Source organism: Podarcis filfolensis (assembly GCF_964270895.1).
Source record: "Podarcis filfolensis genome assembly, chromosome: 12".
In the NCBI taxonomy this organism is placed as follows: Eukaryota; Metazoa; Chordata; class Lepidosauria; order Squamata; family Lacertidae; genus Podarcis; species Podarcis filfolensis.
Window position 1 is genome coordinate 32,392,186 of NC_139614.1, and position 18,377 is coordinate 32,410,562.

An 18,377-nucleotide genomic window follows, 5' to 3' on the forward strand; every position below is an offset into this window, starting at 1 on the left:
GCCAAGCTATTAGTCATGCAAAATGAAAGGAAATAAAATTTCAGTTGTAATGGAGTTTCAAGCAATATCTGTGTGGTGGCCATGAGAAGGGGTCATCAGTTTAAAAATTAGTCCTCATAACATAAGAGCTCAATATAACACAATGCATGTTCTTTTCTTCAGACTGCTACAGGCCCATAAAAGTACATGAAGAAGCATGGAAGGTCTACAACATTCCTTGTGATAATAATTCAGTATGGCAGGCTTGGAATAAAGGTAAAAACAAAACCAGCCGAGTATTCCCTTACATAATGTTGATATGACTGGAACTATATAATAAACTACTCTGTACACAATTTAAAAATATTATCATAATCTTAGACTTTCCTCCCTCTTTTATTTAAGTTTTTGTAGATTCCTGAGGCCAAACACTTGTATTCCACCCCCACCCCCCAATTTTACACAGGGCTATGGCCAGCTACATGGAGAGAATATAGCAGCATAATCTTGAATTCCCCATAAACATTCCACTGTTTTACTGGCATGACTAGCCTTGATGTGTTTAGTGTTATACTGATGGATTGAACCGCAACATCAGGTAATTGAAACCATTCCCAGCCTATCTGGAAAACTAAATGGCCGTGTTTTCTTCAGCTGAGCTGAACTATGATTCTGTGGCAGTGAATGAGCGTAGCAAACCCCATGTAACTTTATGAGACTTTCGCAAAAGCACTTTTTACAAACTTTACAGAATCTACAGCATGTGATTATGCCATCTCAAAAAACAAATTCCAAATCGAAGGAATCCCCCGCAGGAATACTTTCCAGAGGGGAAGCTGTGTTAAGATTATTGCAAAAGCAACAAAGCGACTTTGTGGGTTTTTAGTGTTTATAATAGAATTTTTATACAGAATAACATATAACAGTAAAAATCAATGGTGGGTTACCAGATAAAAAGCTGAGTTTGGTCAAATCATAGACAGAGTCAGAAATATGGACATCACTTCAGGTTGAATAACCACTCAAGACTAACTACTTTAAAGACTAACAAATTTATTATGTCGTATGCTTTTGTGGGCTGCAGTCCATGTCATCAGATGCAGGAAGTGTAGTCCTGAGTTGCAGATACATGTTTGGGGGAGGAATTGTAAACAATGAGGTCAGAAGGAAAAGAAATACAGAAAGTATAGACAATGAAAATTACAGTATGTTATTAACAGTGGCCACTGAGGACAGGGGGAGTTGTTGATCACATAGACATCCTACCATTTGTAATCCAATCCATGCATGTAGTGTGATTTTTATTTTTAATCTGTCATTCTGATTCATTGTTGTTTGCTTGATAGTTTTTGCAGGGCAAAGTAAAGCAATCACTGATCTTGAATCTAGTGTTTCTGTCCAGAAAACCTTATCAGTTGGGAAATCTGAGTGTTTAGAAGTTAGTTAATAGCAAGGAAGAATGGGACCTGTTCCTTAAAGCTACAAATGGCCAGTTCTTCTGGGTCTATGTTCTTGCACGGAAATTGAACGTTCTCCTAATCTTCTTGCAGTGCAGATAATATAAGGGGCAGGTCTTCTCAATTTGCATTGAAAGGGGCTCCACATGGCGGTCACACAGTACATATGTGGTATGTTGGTGCTCGCTGCATTAAATACACATGTATCCCCGCCAACCCCCCCACACGCCCTTTTACTCTAGCACATTTTGAGAGAAAATTCAGAAGAAAGTTATATTTTATGTTGTTTAAGTAGAAATGTGGAACTGATACTCAGTAATCACTCTGGAATTTATAGGAATTATTGTTAAGGCTTTGAAACAGGAAAAATGGTTTATGGAGAACGTATTTTGCTATATCATTTAATTAAAAGATCATAGCTAGCAATAATGCAGTCTATTAAAAAACCTAGTATTATCATAATTACGCTTTTTGTGTGCATGTGCACGTTAACAAATCTATCAAAATACTATTTTAAATGACAAGAGGCAAAATTTCAAATATCTATCTGGTTAAATCTAGATTCCAGGTTTAAAATCAGATGAAGATGCAGGGGGAAAATCAGTTTTTTTTCTCATTTCATCCAGAAGGTGGCAACATATCATGACTTTTCTTCCATCGAAGTGAAGAGGATATATAACAAAATATAGAATCTCTCATGCTGAAATTAATACCAATACAGTGGTTCCATATGAATAATAGCTGATTTTAAAATATATTTCTTAATATATATAATCTTTGAAAGTCTGTGATGGCAGTTACATGGTTACAAATATTAGTCCTTATCTCCTGTGGTCAAAATAAGGACTGTAATTTTAGTTTTATTTAGACCTAAGCACCATAATCAGGGTGCACAATCTGCACATTCCTCCTTCGCTCCTTCCTTCCTACTTAGTGGCGAAACTAGTGACTGACTTAGTACAGTAGCACCTTGGTTTGCAACTGTTTTGGATTACAACCACGTCAAACCCTGAAGTGTGTGTCCCTTTTATTGGATTACAACCCATTTTGGGGCGGATTACAACGCATATTTTTTTTGGGAGGCCCCATTGGTGAAAGCGCGCCTTGGGTTACAACCTGTTTTGGTTTACAACTGGACCTCCAGAACAGATTATGGTTGTAGACCAAGGTATCACTGTATTACAACTGAAGCGGCACTCATGTTTAGGAATCAAAGTATTGCTCCTCCCTTTTTCCCAGCAGAAAAATAAGCCACTCCATGGTTTGTTTCCTGGCTGGGAGGAAGGGAAGAACAAATCAGGAGTGCTTGGGTTGTGTGTACTAGCACAGAGGTTGTGCAATAGCCATTGTTAACAGCCAGTGTTTTGTCTGAATGTGCCCAGTGTCTGTCATAAATACATTGCTTTATGCTCATTGTTAATTCTGTTGAGTGGATTTTTACTGAACTGCATTCTAAGGCTAAAGGTAAAGGGACCCCTGACCATTAGGTCCAGTCATGACTGACTCTGGGGTTGCGGCGCTCATCTCGCTTTACTGGCCGAGGGAGCTGGCGTAAAGCTTCCGGGTCATGTGGCCAGCATGACTAAGCCGCTTCTGGCAAACCAGAGCAGCGCCACGGAAATGCCGTTTACCTTCCTGCTGGAACGGTACCTATTTATCTACTTGCCCTTTGACATGCTTTCAAACTGCTAGGTTGGCAGGAGCAGGGACCTAGCAACGGGAGCTCACCCCGTCTGATCAGCAAGTCCTAGGCTCTGTGGTTTAATCCACAGCGCCACCCACGTCCCATTCTAAGGCTACCCATTGCTTAATAAGCCACATTCACAGATTTCTCATTCTCTGAACATGACATGCAAATGTCAGCTTGAGCTACAAACAGTGCCGTGTTAACTTATGTAAGTTAAAATTTATTGATATGACAATTAGAATATTTATTTATTTATTTTGTATACTCCGTAGATCTGAGGGCAGTTCACAAATACAAGATAAAAAACACAAAATACATAATAAAAACAAGAACAAAAACCAACAAATAACCACTGCTTCACCCAACAACACATTTAAAAGATTCTAAACAATGTTTTTATTGCAGTAGTATTGCAAATGTCGCTTAGTGTATATCTGTATGGCAGCTTCCCACAATATGCTAGAATCACTAGTAGTTAAAAGAGAAATGGGTCTCCCTGCCTGGATAGGACAATAATATTTGTAAGTAAGTAAGTAAGTAAGTAAGTAATCGATCATTGCAGTTCCATTTAGAGCAGACAAAATAAAGTACTTCTTCACACCGCATATAATTAAGCTATGGAGTTTTCTCCCACTAGATGTGTAGTAATGGCCCAAAAGAGGATGAGGCAAATTCAGGGAGAACAAGACTATCAGTGGCTACCCACCATGATGGCTAAGTTCTACCTCTATTGTCAGAGGCGATATGCCTCTGAATGCCAGTAGTTAGGGAATCACAAGTGGGAAGAATGCTGGCTATTATGGGAAAAGGATGTTGAACTAGATGGCTCTTTGACCTGATCCTGCAGGGCTCTATTTACATCTTTAGAAGCATATTTTTTACTAGATGGTATCAAATGTGGACATACACAAAGTTGATTAAGAAAACTACTTCTTGTCTCTCTGTGTGCTTGCATCGGCACAGGTTTACAGCCTAATTTTGAACAGCTCACACAAACTCCATATTGTCAATTAGGATTCAATGGTTTGCACAAATGAGAAAATTTTCCATTACTTGGAGCATATGAAAGGAGGATGCACATAAGAATGGGGCTTTTCTCTAGCCCTCTAAACCACAGTTTGGAGGATAAATAATTTGAAATCTGGCTGCAGCCCTATTTCCTATGATGTGGGCCAACATATCCACACGTTCATTCTAATTACAAGCTGCATAAAAGGTCAGTGAACTAGATGAAAACACTATTGAACTAATACTGAACTATTTCCCACCACACCACCAGTTTTTTCTGAAGATTGTTTCCATGACTGGCAGTATATGGAGACAGAAGCTGGTTACCAGAAGTGTCAGGCTGTAAATTTATTGACTTGGTATTTTGCTTCACTGAGCACAGAGGACATCTGTGCAATCTTAATTTTTTTTTCTAAGGGGTCCTCACAAGAAAGCTTCTCACACAAAGAAAAGCCAATCTGCAAACCATTCCTTGAAACCTGGCCTTTCCTGTCTTGTTACTGAGTGAAATCAATAGGCAGCTGTGGATTTGTTGACCTGGACACGATAGTGGAACAGTAATAAGAAATAAAAAAAAATGAACCCCCCCGATAATAGATCCCACCCCCACTTCAGATGCAGCAAGTAGGAAAACTATAAAGATTGGAGGACTCTACAGTCTTCTGTATAATGCTAGAGAATGTCATGTTGAGAAAGGGCATGGGCTCCCCACATCACCACTCCTTAATCGTCTCATATTTTCACACACCCACACAGACAAATCATATTAATCAAATCTGCTTTCAGCTGTATGAAAAGGGCAGCTTGAATGGATCACAGCTTAGGAGGAAATTCAATACAGAAGAGAACCTTGGCTACATATAAGCCTAAAACTTTGAAAAAAAAATCCCTTATATTGCGTATGATCTTCAATAGCCATATCAATTATGTATCAAAGAGCTGCCAGTGTCTTCTGTGTGGGTGTTAGATAGCCAATGAGGGCACCATAGGAATCAGTGATTAGTTAAGGACACTGCTTCTTCTAATTTGATTTTGTGCAACTGACTATGGAAAAAATAATACAAATAAAGGGCGGGTTAAATAAATTGTGTCATGGATGCTAACAAGTCCCATAAAAGCCCTTTTGACAACTCTGTGTAGTCAAAGGGATGGGATGTTGTATTTCTATGCCACTACCATGTACCCACTGTTTAATATTGCAACCTTTACTGTACCTTGGTAAAGAGAATAATAAGTAGAAAGCTGTGAAAATTCACTGAAAGTTGCATTCTAAACTCAGCTTTTCTCATCTTTCACAGCACTAAGAAGCATGCTTTCCTATAACAATGCAGTCACCAGAAAGTGATGCATAAAACACTCCTAAGAAATGATAGCTCACCTTTGAAATTCAACACACCCAGTCATTCCTACCTTCCTGTCCATAGAACATAATACCTTTTATTCCTACACCCTTTGTGTTCATAGCTTCTTGATGACACTAAGCATTAGAATGTTTATGAACGTTCCAAGACATCACAGCAGCTCAGTGGCAGAGGTGGAGCTCATTTCAGCAAATTAAAGCTACTGGCACATGGAGGACTGTGATGCGTGCCAGAGTGCACTGAAACACTGTTTACTTCCCCGCTGCAGCGGTACCTATTTATCTACTTTCATTGGTATGCTTTCGAACTACTAGGTTGGGAGAAGCTGCGACACACCGTTGTGTGGATTTGAACCGCTGACCTTCACTTGGCAAGCCCAAGAAGCTCAGTGGTTTATACCACTTCTACCTGCAGGATTTGTTTCAGAGGGTGGGACTGGGAGACTTTACCATAGCATCTTGGCTGCTTCTGTTGGCTGGAGATCTGAGTTGCAAAAGTTGGAGAAGTGTGAATTTTGAGGGATAGGTTAATTGGCTTCTTGTTTCAGAACATGCAAATTAGGTAGGTTCGCCTTTAAATGTGAACCAAATCACATTTATTTCCCATTCCTACTTCATGCATAGGACTGCGCTCAAAAAGCCATAAAATTTCACAGGTACTTGTCAGGTCTCTGGAGACTTTCCTTTGGAATTCAATGTAAGCATGAAATTGCAAGGTGTTGCAGCTGTTGTTCAGATCTATATGGAATGCTGGTGAAAACTGTCAATGATATCTGCTGTGCCAAGCCAGGAGAAGTGTGTTGTACTTGGGCAATGGAAGTGATCTGTTCAGTGCAGGATCACACTCCAGGATTCTTTGTGTAACCGCTTTATATCTGGTCCACTTGACAAGATGTTGTCAGTGTATAAATATGTGTAAAAAGCACTCATATTTGAAGATGCCTCTACCAAATATTGAGTAGGATATTGAATTGCTTGCGCTGGATCAAGGGCTCTGGGCAAGCAGTCTGTCTCCAACCATTCCATTTAGCCCTATAACTCACTTAACTGATCTAGCACAGATTGTTTGACAGGTCTTGTTTTAAAGACATTCAAAGGCCAGTCACTCAAAAGTGCAGGCTTCTAAAAATTGCTACCAGGAATATGGGACATTCCTGAAGCCTCTTTGAAACACATCCACTTCTATCCAGTCTGCGAAGCAAATCTGCTAATAGTCAATGCATGGCATTAGGAACGGAATACAACCACGAAATTGCAGCCTTCAGACTGGAATCAAAGATGGGTTATGTCTGCTCCATTTCCTACTCTCAGATAATTATTGTCTTTATTGCAGCCCTTTACTGAAACGTCTGAAAGGGAAATTATCTGGATGGTTCTTGTGATGTCACTTTAGATTTGATTGTGCTCTTGTTTTATTTGTAAGGGCAGCTAAAGTTGCCACTGGCATCCTCTCTGTTTCCTAAGGGATTTGGTGCCTGCCATTTAAAATGCACACCGATTGACACTTACAGTGCAATCTTACACAGAAGTAAGTTACTCTGAGCTCAGTGAGACTTTCAATATAGGATTGCAGCCTAGGTGTACTGTGTGTTAGAAGCATGATATCACTGAGAGTACAAAGTACAGGGAAATTCTAGGGAAGAGCAGATTACTAAGAGTTAGGGTTAGTCCATATGGGCACTTTGACTGTTCTTTTCATTCCTGGGTGCATGGTTGTGTGACGTACTGGGGGCAGGCTGGAGGCCTGGGCAGGCTGGGTCGTCCTCTTATATACCTGCTGGGATTGACAAGGCATCTCATAAAATAAAAATCAGATAGGGGGGACTTGGGGAAGCTCACCTAACAATGTTTAGAAAAAATAAGGATAAGACAAGAATTTGTTTGTATTGTTTGTTTTTCTGTTTGTGTTGTTTAGCTGTGTTATAAAATTGGGGGGGGGGGAGAAGGGATTGACAAGGCATCTGACCACCCTCACCTGAATCTCATAGCTCTCCTGTAGCTGCCAAACCAATTAACCAACTAGAATCTGGAGACTCCAATAGAGAGCATTCCATGTCAAAAAGGAGGGCAAGTGGGCACTCTATCAAAAGACAGGGCAGGAGTTACATAGAGCAGGGCATTTTCACTGGTGCTGCCCATTGTATGCCTCGCTCTTCCCAGACCTGCTTTCTATTGGCCTGTATTTTGGAGCTTTATAATTTAGGAAGACTTTGGAAGAACTGGTTGACAAGTCTTATCAGTTGCTGAGGTATGAGCAGATTTTATTTGCTGCTATTCTGTGCTTCTGGTGCACCAGGGTTTACACCAGCGTAATAGAGTTGGCCAGGATGCCAGAAGGGATACAATTTACGAACTTTCTCCATTATCTGCACAGCAGGGGGTGTTCAGTCAACAGTGCAAAGGCTGAGCTGAAGCATTCCCTGCTGGTCACCTGCTTTCAGCAATAGGGGTTGCTCTTTGGTAGTACCCAATTGGTTAGCTGTCAGATTCTAGAGCTCCCTATTGGTGGCTCTTAGGTAATTCACAAAATACAGAGTCTAGTCATAAAACACAGTGTTCATTCATAAAGCAGTAACATAAATCTCCATTGCTACATATTGGGTGTATATTTCAGTGGCTGAACGTACAGGTTTATGGCCATGCTGTAGTGTAGTGCTTATGCGACTGTGAATAAAAGGTGGCTGGGCTCATTGTGTCGGGGTTTGGGGAGGAAGAGGTGACAAAACTGATTTCCAATAAGTGCCCCCCTTTATTTCCATAACAAGTCCTTGAATCTGCACTCTGAATGGCGACACCAGGGACCTAGAAGGTGCAGGGCTTGTCAGTCCAACCCCTGCACAGTCTCTACAGGGCTGAGCTTAAGGCAATTGGAGCAATTGGATGTTTCTGGGCTGTGAAGATAGGTGTTATAGGTTATTTGCCCCTACACAGTGCAATCCTAAGCATATTTATTCAGACATAGGTCCCATCAAACTCAATGGGCCTTACTATCTATGAGTGTGTTTATTATTGATTTATTTCTCATGGGCCATTTTCTGCATTCCTGCTCTATACAAACTCCTTAGGATTTTAAAATGTAAAGAAGTGAAGGTAAATGAGACAACAAACTCATTTGCAGGGTTTAGCACGATTTCTTCCAGTTTGTTCTGGGAGATTACTTCCATCCCACTTAAGATGCTAAGGTAAGAATTCACCAAATTAATCTCTCGTTCCTTGATATCCAAAAACCCTGCTCCAAGTGTCATCTATCTGAGAACCAAAATTGGTTTCCATTTGGAGCACGGCCTTTTCAGCGGTGGCTCTTAAAGCTGTAAACTGCATTCCCTTCAGAGGTTTGCTTATGTTCATCTTTGTTCTCTTTAAAACATAAAATAGACGGATAAAATGGTTTCTTACTCCTTCAGGACTTTGAGAGTTGGAATGAAATGGAAATATGTTTTTGATTTGTTCCCACTTGAGACTGGCCCTGCGTTCTACTTTACAAAGCCCAGTCCTCTATTTGAAGGGCTATCTGTTTGAAGAACACTCTAGTCCCAAGTCCAGCAGAATGAGTACAGCACAGGTTAGACACCCCCACTATGGTGAGGGGTATGGTATTTATATTTAAACTACAACAATTATGTCTAAATTTGCATCTATATAAATTAACACATGCAGGTTTTATGTAAAGCTGTTTCCTGCTTTTCTTGGTGATGCATTTCTTTCTCTTGGGTTGAGTCATAATTGGCTACCTGATTGGAATTTGTTTCAAGTTATTTTGCTTATTCATTTTGAAATTTTTGTTTTAGTATCTGTGAAGAGTCTTGGGGACACTTTTTTCTTCAAAAGTAGCATAAACAAGTAGGAAAAAATTTAGTAATTCTGAGGGCGCAAAGCTTTTATTATCTTGCTTCTTTCCTGAAACACCATGGCTTTCTTCCCCTCTTCCACTCCTCTTGTTTCTTCATGTCTTTCTATTTAAAATACTTTTATTTTCTACTGCCCAGGCCACCTACCTTGGTTAACGTGGCAGCTTTCTTTCAGATACTTTCTGGCTTCATTAGAGCCAATGCAGAGTTTTTCTAGCTTCCTGGCCCCATGAGATGACTGCTAAACCACACAGGATCCATACTGCATGCTTTCCCTGGGATCAGGAGGTCATAAATAAAACTCACATACTGTATTGCTTTTAAATGTATTGTGTTTTGAACTGCTGCCTTTCTTCCTTTTTGCCACACTCTGCCAGGATTGTAAAAGGCCTGTGAGCCAATAAAATCCTGATTAGGCTGGATAGTCAGTGTGTTTATTTCACCGTAAACTTTTCAACATCTCTAAAGCAATCGCCACTAGTGCTTTGAGGGTCTGCAGAAAACACTGAAAATGCATGAAGGAGGGAACACACACACACACGCACACACACACAGAAAACACACTTTCATTTCAGGGACAAGCTAGACAATGTATTATCATATTTGCATACCTTTAAGCTGGTCAAAAACTTATAGCAAAACCTGTTGGGTTGAAATAAGCGACAGACGAGTGGTGAGCGTCATATGGGAGGCATCTCTCGAGCATGTCTCGGGGAGTCCCTTTTATTGAATATTACAGCATTGCCACCTATGTGCTTATTGCTGATTGGTTAACACAAGTACAAAGCAAAGGTTGCATATAGGCATTAATCACCGATAGATTAAAGGCTGGGAAAGGGAGCACAGAACTAGACAGGCATGAAAACCTCCTAATTAAAATATAACTAATGATTGATATAGCAAGACTTAAACAATTACATTCCGATAGATGTGGTCAACTATGCATTACGAACAGTGACCTGTTCTTAATGCATAGTTGACCACATCTATCGGTTTTCCTGAATATAATGTAATCGGTTTTCCTGAGTATAATGTTTTCCTGAACTCAATGTGAACTGAACATTATAAGGTGATGAGGGAATGTCTTAATATTAGAACGATTTGTGCAGCATGTGCAAAAGCAAAGCTTAGAAGCAAGAACTTCCCATCATCTCCTCCTTTCTTTTTTATTTAAAGGTGAGTGGGACAAAATTACTTCGGGATACGTGGTTTGCCAGCGCATGTCCGAAATAAGTCTGTCCACCGATGCTGGTATGTGATTTTCAGGGTGAATGGGACAAAAATACTTCGGGATACGTGGTTTGCCAGCGCATGCCCGAAATAAGTCTGCCCACATCTCCCCTAATGTTTACTGTTGGTGCTGCCATTTCGCAAAGTAGGCAGCAATGATTCTATTGGGTGGCTGAGGAGGAGAAAAACACTGAGACCAAAGGCGTATGAGACCAGGGATGCATTGGATGAAACAACATAGCAAAATTAATATACATACTATGATAATAACATATTGAAAAAGATTGCGAAGCCAATTCAGATTTGGCAACCAGGCAGTAAGCCACTGGGTAAACGAATCCCAGAGGCCAGAAAATCCAACGTCCTGTTTGATGTGATGTGTTAAAAGGGAAGAAATGTGTTAAAAGGGAAGAAAAGGAGGACTGTGAGCTGAGAGTGGGGCATAGTTTGAAAATCTGCTCAGCCCTTTAATTCCCCCCAGCACATCCAGAATGCTTATAAAAGACTTTGTCCCGAGTTCTAATTACCTTATGTGAGAATCCTATTCATGTTTTCTGCCTCTAATTCCCACCAAAAGAAGGAGATGCAAATGAGAGTACAGCTACTCTGAATGTGTGGAGATACACATATGATATAGTGAGAAATGGCCACTTACCTCTCTCCATGGTGAGTGGTAGTTGCGGCCCACCACAGCGCCTCCTCTCCCCACAGAGTCTCGCCATTTTACAAGTGGCCATTGCCACTCCTCCCTGGCTGCCACGGGGGTGCGTGGGCCTCCACCAAGCCCACCATTCAAATCGGCCTTTCCGTGGCGGTCTGGAGGGTGGGGTTTGGGGAGCGGACCTTAGGGATGCAGTCTTCCCTCAGGTCCATTCCTAGGCACTGCTGTTGTTCTTTTAACCCCCTTTTTCTTTCCAGCTCAGCGGGCTTTGCTATGGTCTTTGAATGGCTGCTATATTTGGAGCCGGGAAGGAATTTTCCTTGTGCTGCAGGTTTTGTCTTCACTGTAGCACTAGTTTTGGCGGTTTAGGCCTTGGGAGGAATCCTTGGTCTATCTCCTAACCTCTGGGGGTGAATTGGTGATTTGCCCCCTTTCCAGTGATGGCATTTATAGGGTACCCCGTTAGAGGGGTCTTGAAGTCTCTGTCCATAGAGCAAGAAGCAGGTCATAGAGCTTCCCCAGTGCTTAGGGTAAACCTGCGTTTTGTGATGCAGACCTTGTCATGATTCAGACCCTCCACTAGGAGGCTGAGAGGGATACATGCCCAGTGCCTATGCCAAAGATTTACCTACCTCTGAAATCAATAAAGTTGTGGCCATTTAATCCCTGACCGTTGTGATGTCCATTTATTCATATACCCTAGATGGCCAGGCTTTGCGGGGACAGGGACTCCATGGCTGCTCACACAATGCAAGGCAAAGGCATATGTATTTAAATGAGATCACTTGCATTGGAGACAACAGACTTCACAACTCCCTATCATTTTAAAAAAATAAATAAATAGGGGAGAGGATGATTGAAAGAGAGAGGTTTCTCCGTCCAAAAAACTCCACACACCTGATGAAATAACTATTTTATGGTATGCATTTGACTCCTTCAAAGGAACTTTCTCGAAAGTGGGCATACTGTTAGGATTTCATATAGCAGATACCTCTCCGTATTTTTCTTTTCTTTCCAAAGGCTAAGATGTGTTTCTAAAGGAACACAATCAAGTTGCCAGTTTAAAATTCAGTATGGCATTCAGAGAGTCTGGTCTCTGGTGCTGACCTCCTGTCATTTTCATCTGTAACATGAAGGTGGCACCATGATAAAGGAGCGGCTAAGAGACAAGATAGGGAGATTAAATTGAAGGATCCAGAGAGTTGTAGCAGTGTGCAGCATATAAGCAGGTATGCATAACAGATCTAAAGGATAAAGACATAAGATAACAAATAGTAGGTGATATGGTGCTGAACTGGGGCAGGAGGAGAGAAAGGAGTTTAAACTTATTGCAAATAAAATGGCAGGATTCGTGGGAGGGATTAGGGTGAAATGATGACAGCAGCATGGTTGGTTGGTGACTGCAAATTCAATTACCATATCAAACATAGTCTCTCCAGATGCTTAGAAAGTTGGGGCAATCTTAATCTCTTTTAGTATTTTAACTTTTGTATGTTTTAAAGTAGGGTTGTAATTTTTTTCTTGATTTTCCTTGTATCTTTTGTAAATTGCTTTGAGGTTGTTGTTTTATAGCCAAGCAGTGTATACCATAAATTTTATGAAATAAATAAAATTTCTTCTATGAGTTGCGTTTATTAGGCTAATGCTCTCTGTCTAATCTAGCTTTGCCCAGCTTGGTTCCCTTCAGATATTTTGGGCTATAATTCCAATCAACTGCAGTCTTCGCAAGCATACTGCTGGAGCCTGATGGAGTTGCATCTAAAACAATATGGAGGATGGAAGGCTGGTCTAATCAGTCTGAAACCATTCAAGCATAGGCAGCATATGCAAATCTTCTTGGGATTGTCACTGAAGAAGGGCAAATAATTGCTTCCTTCACTTTGGATAAAAATGCAGTCTTGATTGCTACACCTCTTAAAATTTGGATGTGATTGGGAACACATGAACAATCCTTAGCCAAGACCACATAGTGTGTAGTGTGTTATCTGTATTTTGAAAGCTGAATTTTGCAAGAATTCTGGAATTAAAAGTAATCCTCTAGGCAATATCCACAGTGATGTAATCTATTGCCATTTCCTGTTTATATAACTGGTACATCATGATGAGTTAATCAAAATACATGGCTCCTGCTGATTAGCTGTGCAACTAATGAATTGTGCAGTAATAGAACTAGTAAAAAAATGGTCATACAGTTTTAAAAGGATTTCCTTTTGAGGCTTGCCTTCATATTTTACAGGATTTTGAGTCCCCCACCCTTATAATTACACAAATTGGGCAGAGAACTGCAGTTTGAACATCATAATATTATTCACTGCAGATACCAAGTATCTTTTCCACCTCCAATTCTGCGTAAACAATAGTTTTGGCATGTGATTTTATGGGGCCAGATAAGTTGTTATGGTTTCTAATCTTTGGATGTTCTGAGTGTGTTTTGACTGTCACATCTGGAGAAGAATGAAAAGACTTGGGAATACAAAGTGAGCCTGCTTGGTTTCAAATGATGACCCAGAAGTGTTAAGGAGGCAGCAAACCAGCATGGGTATGGAAGGTAGATACATGGGGGATTTTTTTGTTTATTGGGTTGCAGGCTTAATAAAGGACTTACTTTTGGAATAAGCACTCATAGAGTAGGATACTGAGGAAACTTCCAGACTATTGCTATAGAGTGGGTGGAATTCACTTGCATATCAGCAAAGTGGATTTGACTTTGGCACACAAAAAAGACATGGACTTCTTGCAGTAAGGAAAGTGATGGGGAAATGCATTGTAAAGGGATAACAAGTGATTGTCACAACATTGTATAACTTCCCAGAAAACACAAACAAATGCTCAGTGTTTGGCAATCTTGTATAGCCTCCCTGTAAACGGTGTTGCAGAAAATCAGGATGAATACTCAGTAAACATAATCTTGAAGCAACCTTTGTTTCACTGAGTTAAACTGAGTTATGTTTTAGATTAGTCTACAGAAAACATTCCTCATATAGCACATCATTTAATGCATGAAGATACAATATAAAGAAAAAAAGCTTTTAAAGCAAAAAATGGAGATTAATTGAAAGTTGTCAAGTATTGAAATTGACCCAAAAGTTTGACAATAATATAAAACATTCAAAAGGACCAAGGAAGAATGCAAGAAAAAGTGGAACCACTAGGTAACAATATCAATAAACTTTGTTGAGTCTATGAAATACTAAGTGATGAAAACTGTGTTAGATTTGTAGCTAAGAACTTTAACTAGAATATTATTTGACCAGTGTTAAGCATACTTAAGTTCCATTGATTTCTGTGGGAAACTGAAGCACATGCTAACTTCCTCCAAAAGGAATTGAATGGGATTTGGGAATCCTGCCTTTTAAAAAAAAAGAAAGAAATGGGGGTGGGGCATTTCTGTAAATGAATTATTCTTTCTCCTAAAGTTTCAAAGATGAGTGAGGTGGTGGTAAAGAAGATAGAATTATTGTTTAAGATATAAGCCTGTAAATAGGCTATTATAAGCTGGAGTGTTCTGACATGTTAGCAGCAGCTTGGCATTTCCATACAACTGGAAGAAGGTGATTATTTTAAAATGACAGATACAAATATAGTGTTTTAAGCTTTATAACTACATTACTTATTATAGGATTTTAAAAAGGCAAACTACTAAAAACATACAGAAGCAACAAAACACACGTTAGAAAACCAGTGGTATAAAAATGCTGGCTTTTACAGACTTACCCTTGGAATTTCATTTGGGTGGGAAAACATTTTTCCCAGGCCAGGGAATTTCTTTCTCAAATGCAGCATTGGTTTCCTCAAAACTTGCTGTAGAAAGCAGTTGCAGGGTTCTTAAAATATGTTCATTCTTTTTTAAACAACAACAACAGCTTTGAATTTATTTTTGCGCACACCTACAAAAATCAACACAATATAAATGTTGGCATTGGGTTGGATCCAGAGAAACTTACTACAATGGAATATCTTCCATTGGAGGAAAGGATGTCATCTCCTTGGGATGACTGCTGCCTCCACTGGAAAAAAGACCCTCAGATTGGAAAAGCTTTTCTGGATCCAGCCGTTAACATGAAAGTTACAACTCACATTTAAAATACACTTCTTCCTTGACGCCTGTATAACAAAAAAACCCAGTGTCATAAACAAAAGCTAAATGTTCTGTTGTATTTATGCCATTGCTTTTTTTTTTGTCCAAAGGCTCCCAAAAATATTAGTACAAATGGATATACAATAAAAGTTCAATCAGTACAATCAATCAAAATGACATAAAATAGAAAAATCAACAAATAGTCACCAATCACACTGGATATGCTTTCACCATAGACACAGTATTTCACCTGTTTCACAACCTCTACCCTCCCAGTGCTGCTCCAGTCTCTCACCTGGGAACAAGCTGATCCCATAATGCCCATGCCCACATCACACTCCAAAGGGTAACACCCCCTTTAGCATCACCTGTATTGGGGCTGGCTTGCTGGCAGTGACCCAATGTCATTCTGGATAAATAGGCGTCATTCCTGGAAACCAGCTATAGCCATGGCAAGTTCTTGTGCTTCATAGATAGGTCTAGTTGGCCAAACCTTTTGGCTCCTCCAGTAGGCTGCTGTTCTGCAGGTGCAGCAGAAAAGGACTGGGGAGGCTAAACTGAATGCCCATCTCCCAGCCAGCAGTACTCCTGTTACTGCTTCCTGCCTCCTGGGCTTGTAAAACAGTGAGCTGTGAAAAGACCACTCCCCCCCCCTCCAAGAAAACAGCATGTCTCTTGTATTAGTGAAACTAGTAGCTCAGTGTGCAGAGCATGAGACTCTTAATTCCAGGGTCGTGGGTTTGAGCCCCACGTTGGGTGAAAGTTTCCTGCATTGCGGGGAGTCGGATGAGATGATCCTTGTGTCCCCTTTCATCCCTACAATTCAATAGTTCTGTGACTAAAAGAAAAAATTCTGTGGCGGATAAGAGCTTTTGCTGGTGGCATATTAGTTGCCAGATGGAACATAATGGATCCTCCTCCATTCAGTGTATGGTACAGGTAGGATTTTATTATCCCTGCAGCTGGGGAATCTGGTCAGTTCCTCAGTGCAAATACCTGTTGAACTGTGTTAAGCTCAGAATATCCTTCTGTGGGGGAGTGGAATGTGCACCATATAACATTTCCACCCTGTAGATCTTTTGCATTGATTTCTTGTTAATTTGGAATATAAATACACATAGGAGAGGTGTGTCTCTCCCCCCCCCCCCAAGCATGTTCTGTGCTATGCACAATACATGGCAATAGAAGAGAACTTGAGGGTGGAGAAAGTGTTAAACTTGAATGAGCTTTGGGAATCCTTAACATTTTACAGGGGAAAGTATTTGAACATACTTTTGACAGTGTCTTAATGTGCTTCTTTCATTGGCAAGGAACCACATTTTACAATGCAGGGTAGGTATTATTTAATTACAGGTTGAGACCAAAAAAGAGAGGAGGTGTTGATGACTGTTTAATCTCCTTATGTTATTATCTAACAAGTGGTCTTGAGAGAATACCCAACATGTTGAATTGATTCTCTCGTGCTATGCTAGCTATTTGTGTATACATAATGACAACAAGCACAATGGTGACTCTGTTATTTGGACTTCTGCCAGCTCACTGCCACTTCGTTCACTTAGAGCTTGACGGAGGGAATGATCTTACTTCATTGGCTGTAGAGGAACTGGTGTGGACATGAGAAGAACTGACATGGACCACTTCCAGATGGTTGTGAATTCCTGGTGGGATTTAATCGCATACCAGCAAAAGCAGGTTGTGCCATTTGAGTTTATTCAGTGGTTCCCCCCCCCCCAATGTAATTTTTGCAATTTAAAAATTGACAGGAAAATGCCAAGGAAAGTATGGAATAGCAATTGCTATTAGACGCGAAGTTGTCTAATGTTTTCCACTGGGCTCCTTTGGGAAGAAGGGCATGAAATAAAACACACACACACACACACACACACACAGATAAAACAAACAAACAAACAAACAAACAAACAACATCCCTGCACACACTAAAATCAGAAAAAAACTCAAAAATGGCGGACACCTGAACTCCCCACATCCTGTGTAAGCAAATCAAGATGAATGCTTATTTAAACAGGTTATCTGGAAGCAACCATGTATCCTTTCCTTTTCTCTTTAAGAAGGTTTGGCATGAAAGAGGACAAGGGTCTAAATGGCAGGGCTAGTCTCTCCTCATTCACATTCATTTAACCCCTCTACAGTGTCTGAAACTGCTCTAATCCATGTCAGGGTGGACATCACAACTCCAGATGTTTCATTTCCTCGAAAGTCTCTTGGGAACTTGTCAAAGACTTTCTGCAAGGCAATATAATAACATTATTTGCTTTCCTTCTTCCCTTACTTCTTTCCCCCTTCAGGCCAAGTCCTTAAGTCTTCTTATAGGGTTAGAGTAAAGCAACAGACTGAAGCTTACACCAGCAAGCACTGCACTTTAATTCTGTGTACTTATGGTAGCACCTGTATTTATTATCAAACAGCATTAACAGCGGAGGGTTTCTTGTCATGTAGACAGAAGAGAAATTGTTTTCTTTGGGAAAAGGAAAGCCAAGGCAAATATGAATTACTTTATTGGAATGCAAGATGGACAGGAAATAAAATCAAAGGTCAACAGTAATTGTGGCTTTGTCTAGTAAAGTGATATCTTTACTGCACATTAATTTTCTTCCTGCCATTCCTTTGTCTCTCATTTTTGGCAGCTGAGCTCAGAGGCCCAAAATGGGAAAAAGATAATGGGTTACGATCAATGCTCGTAGACCAGACAGCTAATCTGAACTTAACCAAAAAGTCAATATTTAGCTCTACCTTATCAGCGAAGAAATGTCAAGCATAGAGGTAGACATGAACAAATTTCCAACCGATTTCTTTCTTGCGTGCTTCTGCGGTCAAAGCTGCATGGAAGAGTTTCAGCATCAGATAAGACAAAACTGCCTTTGAAGGAAAAAGAAATGTAACAAACAGCCAACTTGCAAATGCAAGAGACTGTCGTTTATAAGGCAAAACCAACGTCAACAATTCATTCTAATCTCTCCTCACACATTCTATTGGTTACCTCCCAGTCCCTGTGATGCTAGCAGCTGATAGTTACATGCTGCAGGCCAGCCTTTAGCAGATAAGGGGAAC

At 40.3% G+C, this 18,377-nt stretch overlaps 1 protein-coding gene and 1 long non-coding RNA gene across 13 annotated transcripts in view; one reads left to right on the forward strand and one right to left on the reverse strand.

Annotated features, from left to right (window-relative positions):
* LOC310745818 (uncharacterized protein) overlaps positions 1-18,377 on the forward strand; it is a 44,432-nt gene that overhangs the window by 3,152 nt on the left and 22,903 nt on the right. For 6 of the 10 annotated variants that reach the window (XR_014540338.1, XR_014540339.1, XR_014540340.1 and 3 more), the window contains 2 exons: positions 163-255; positions 1,998-2,680. Coding sequence is in view for 1 of the 10 variants with exons in the window: in XM_083578941.1 (XP_083435067.1) it covers positions 163-255 (93 nt within the window). In the remaining 9 variants the exon portion in view is untranslated. Of the gene's footprint in view, positions 1-162; positions 256-445; positions 932-1,997; positions 2,681-18,377 lie in introns of those variants that run through there. The other 4 variants (XR_014540342.1, XR_014540343.1, XM_083578941.1 and 1 more) reach the window with 2 other exon arrangements.
* Positions 10,979-18,150, reverse strand: LOC310745858. Of its 3 annotated transcripts, XR_014540392.1 has the most exons (5): positions 18,060-18,150; positions 15,175-15,334; positions 14,945-15,071; positions 11,831-12,474; positions 10,979-11,451 (listed from the first exon to the last, which is right to left on the reverse strand). It is a non-coding gene; the product is annotated as an uncharacterized lncRNA (long non-coding RNA). The 3 variants fall into 3 exon arrangements; XR_014540393.1 differs by lacking the exons at positions 10,979-11,451; positions 11,831-12,474 and adding an exon at positions 12,888-12,988; XR_014540394.1 differs by lacking the exons at positions 10,979-11,451; positions 11,831-12,474 and adding an exon at positions 12,888-13,078.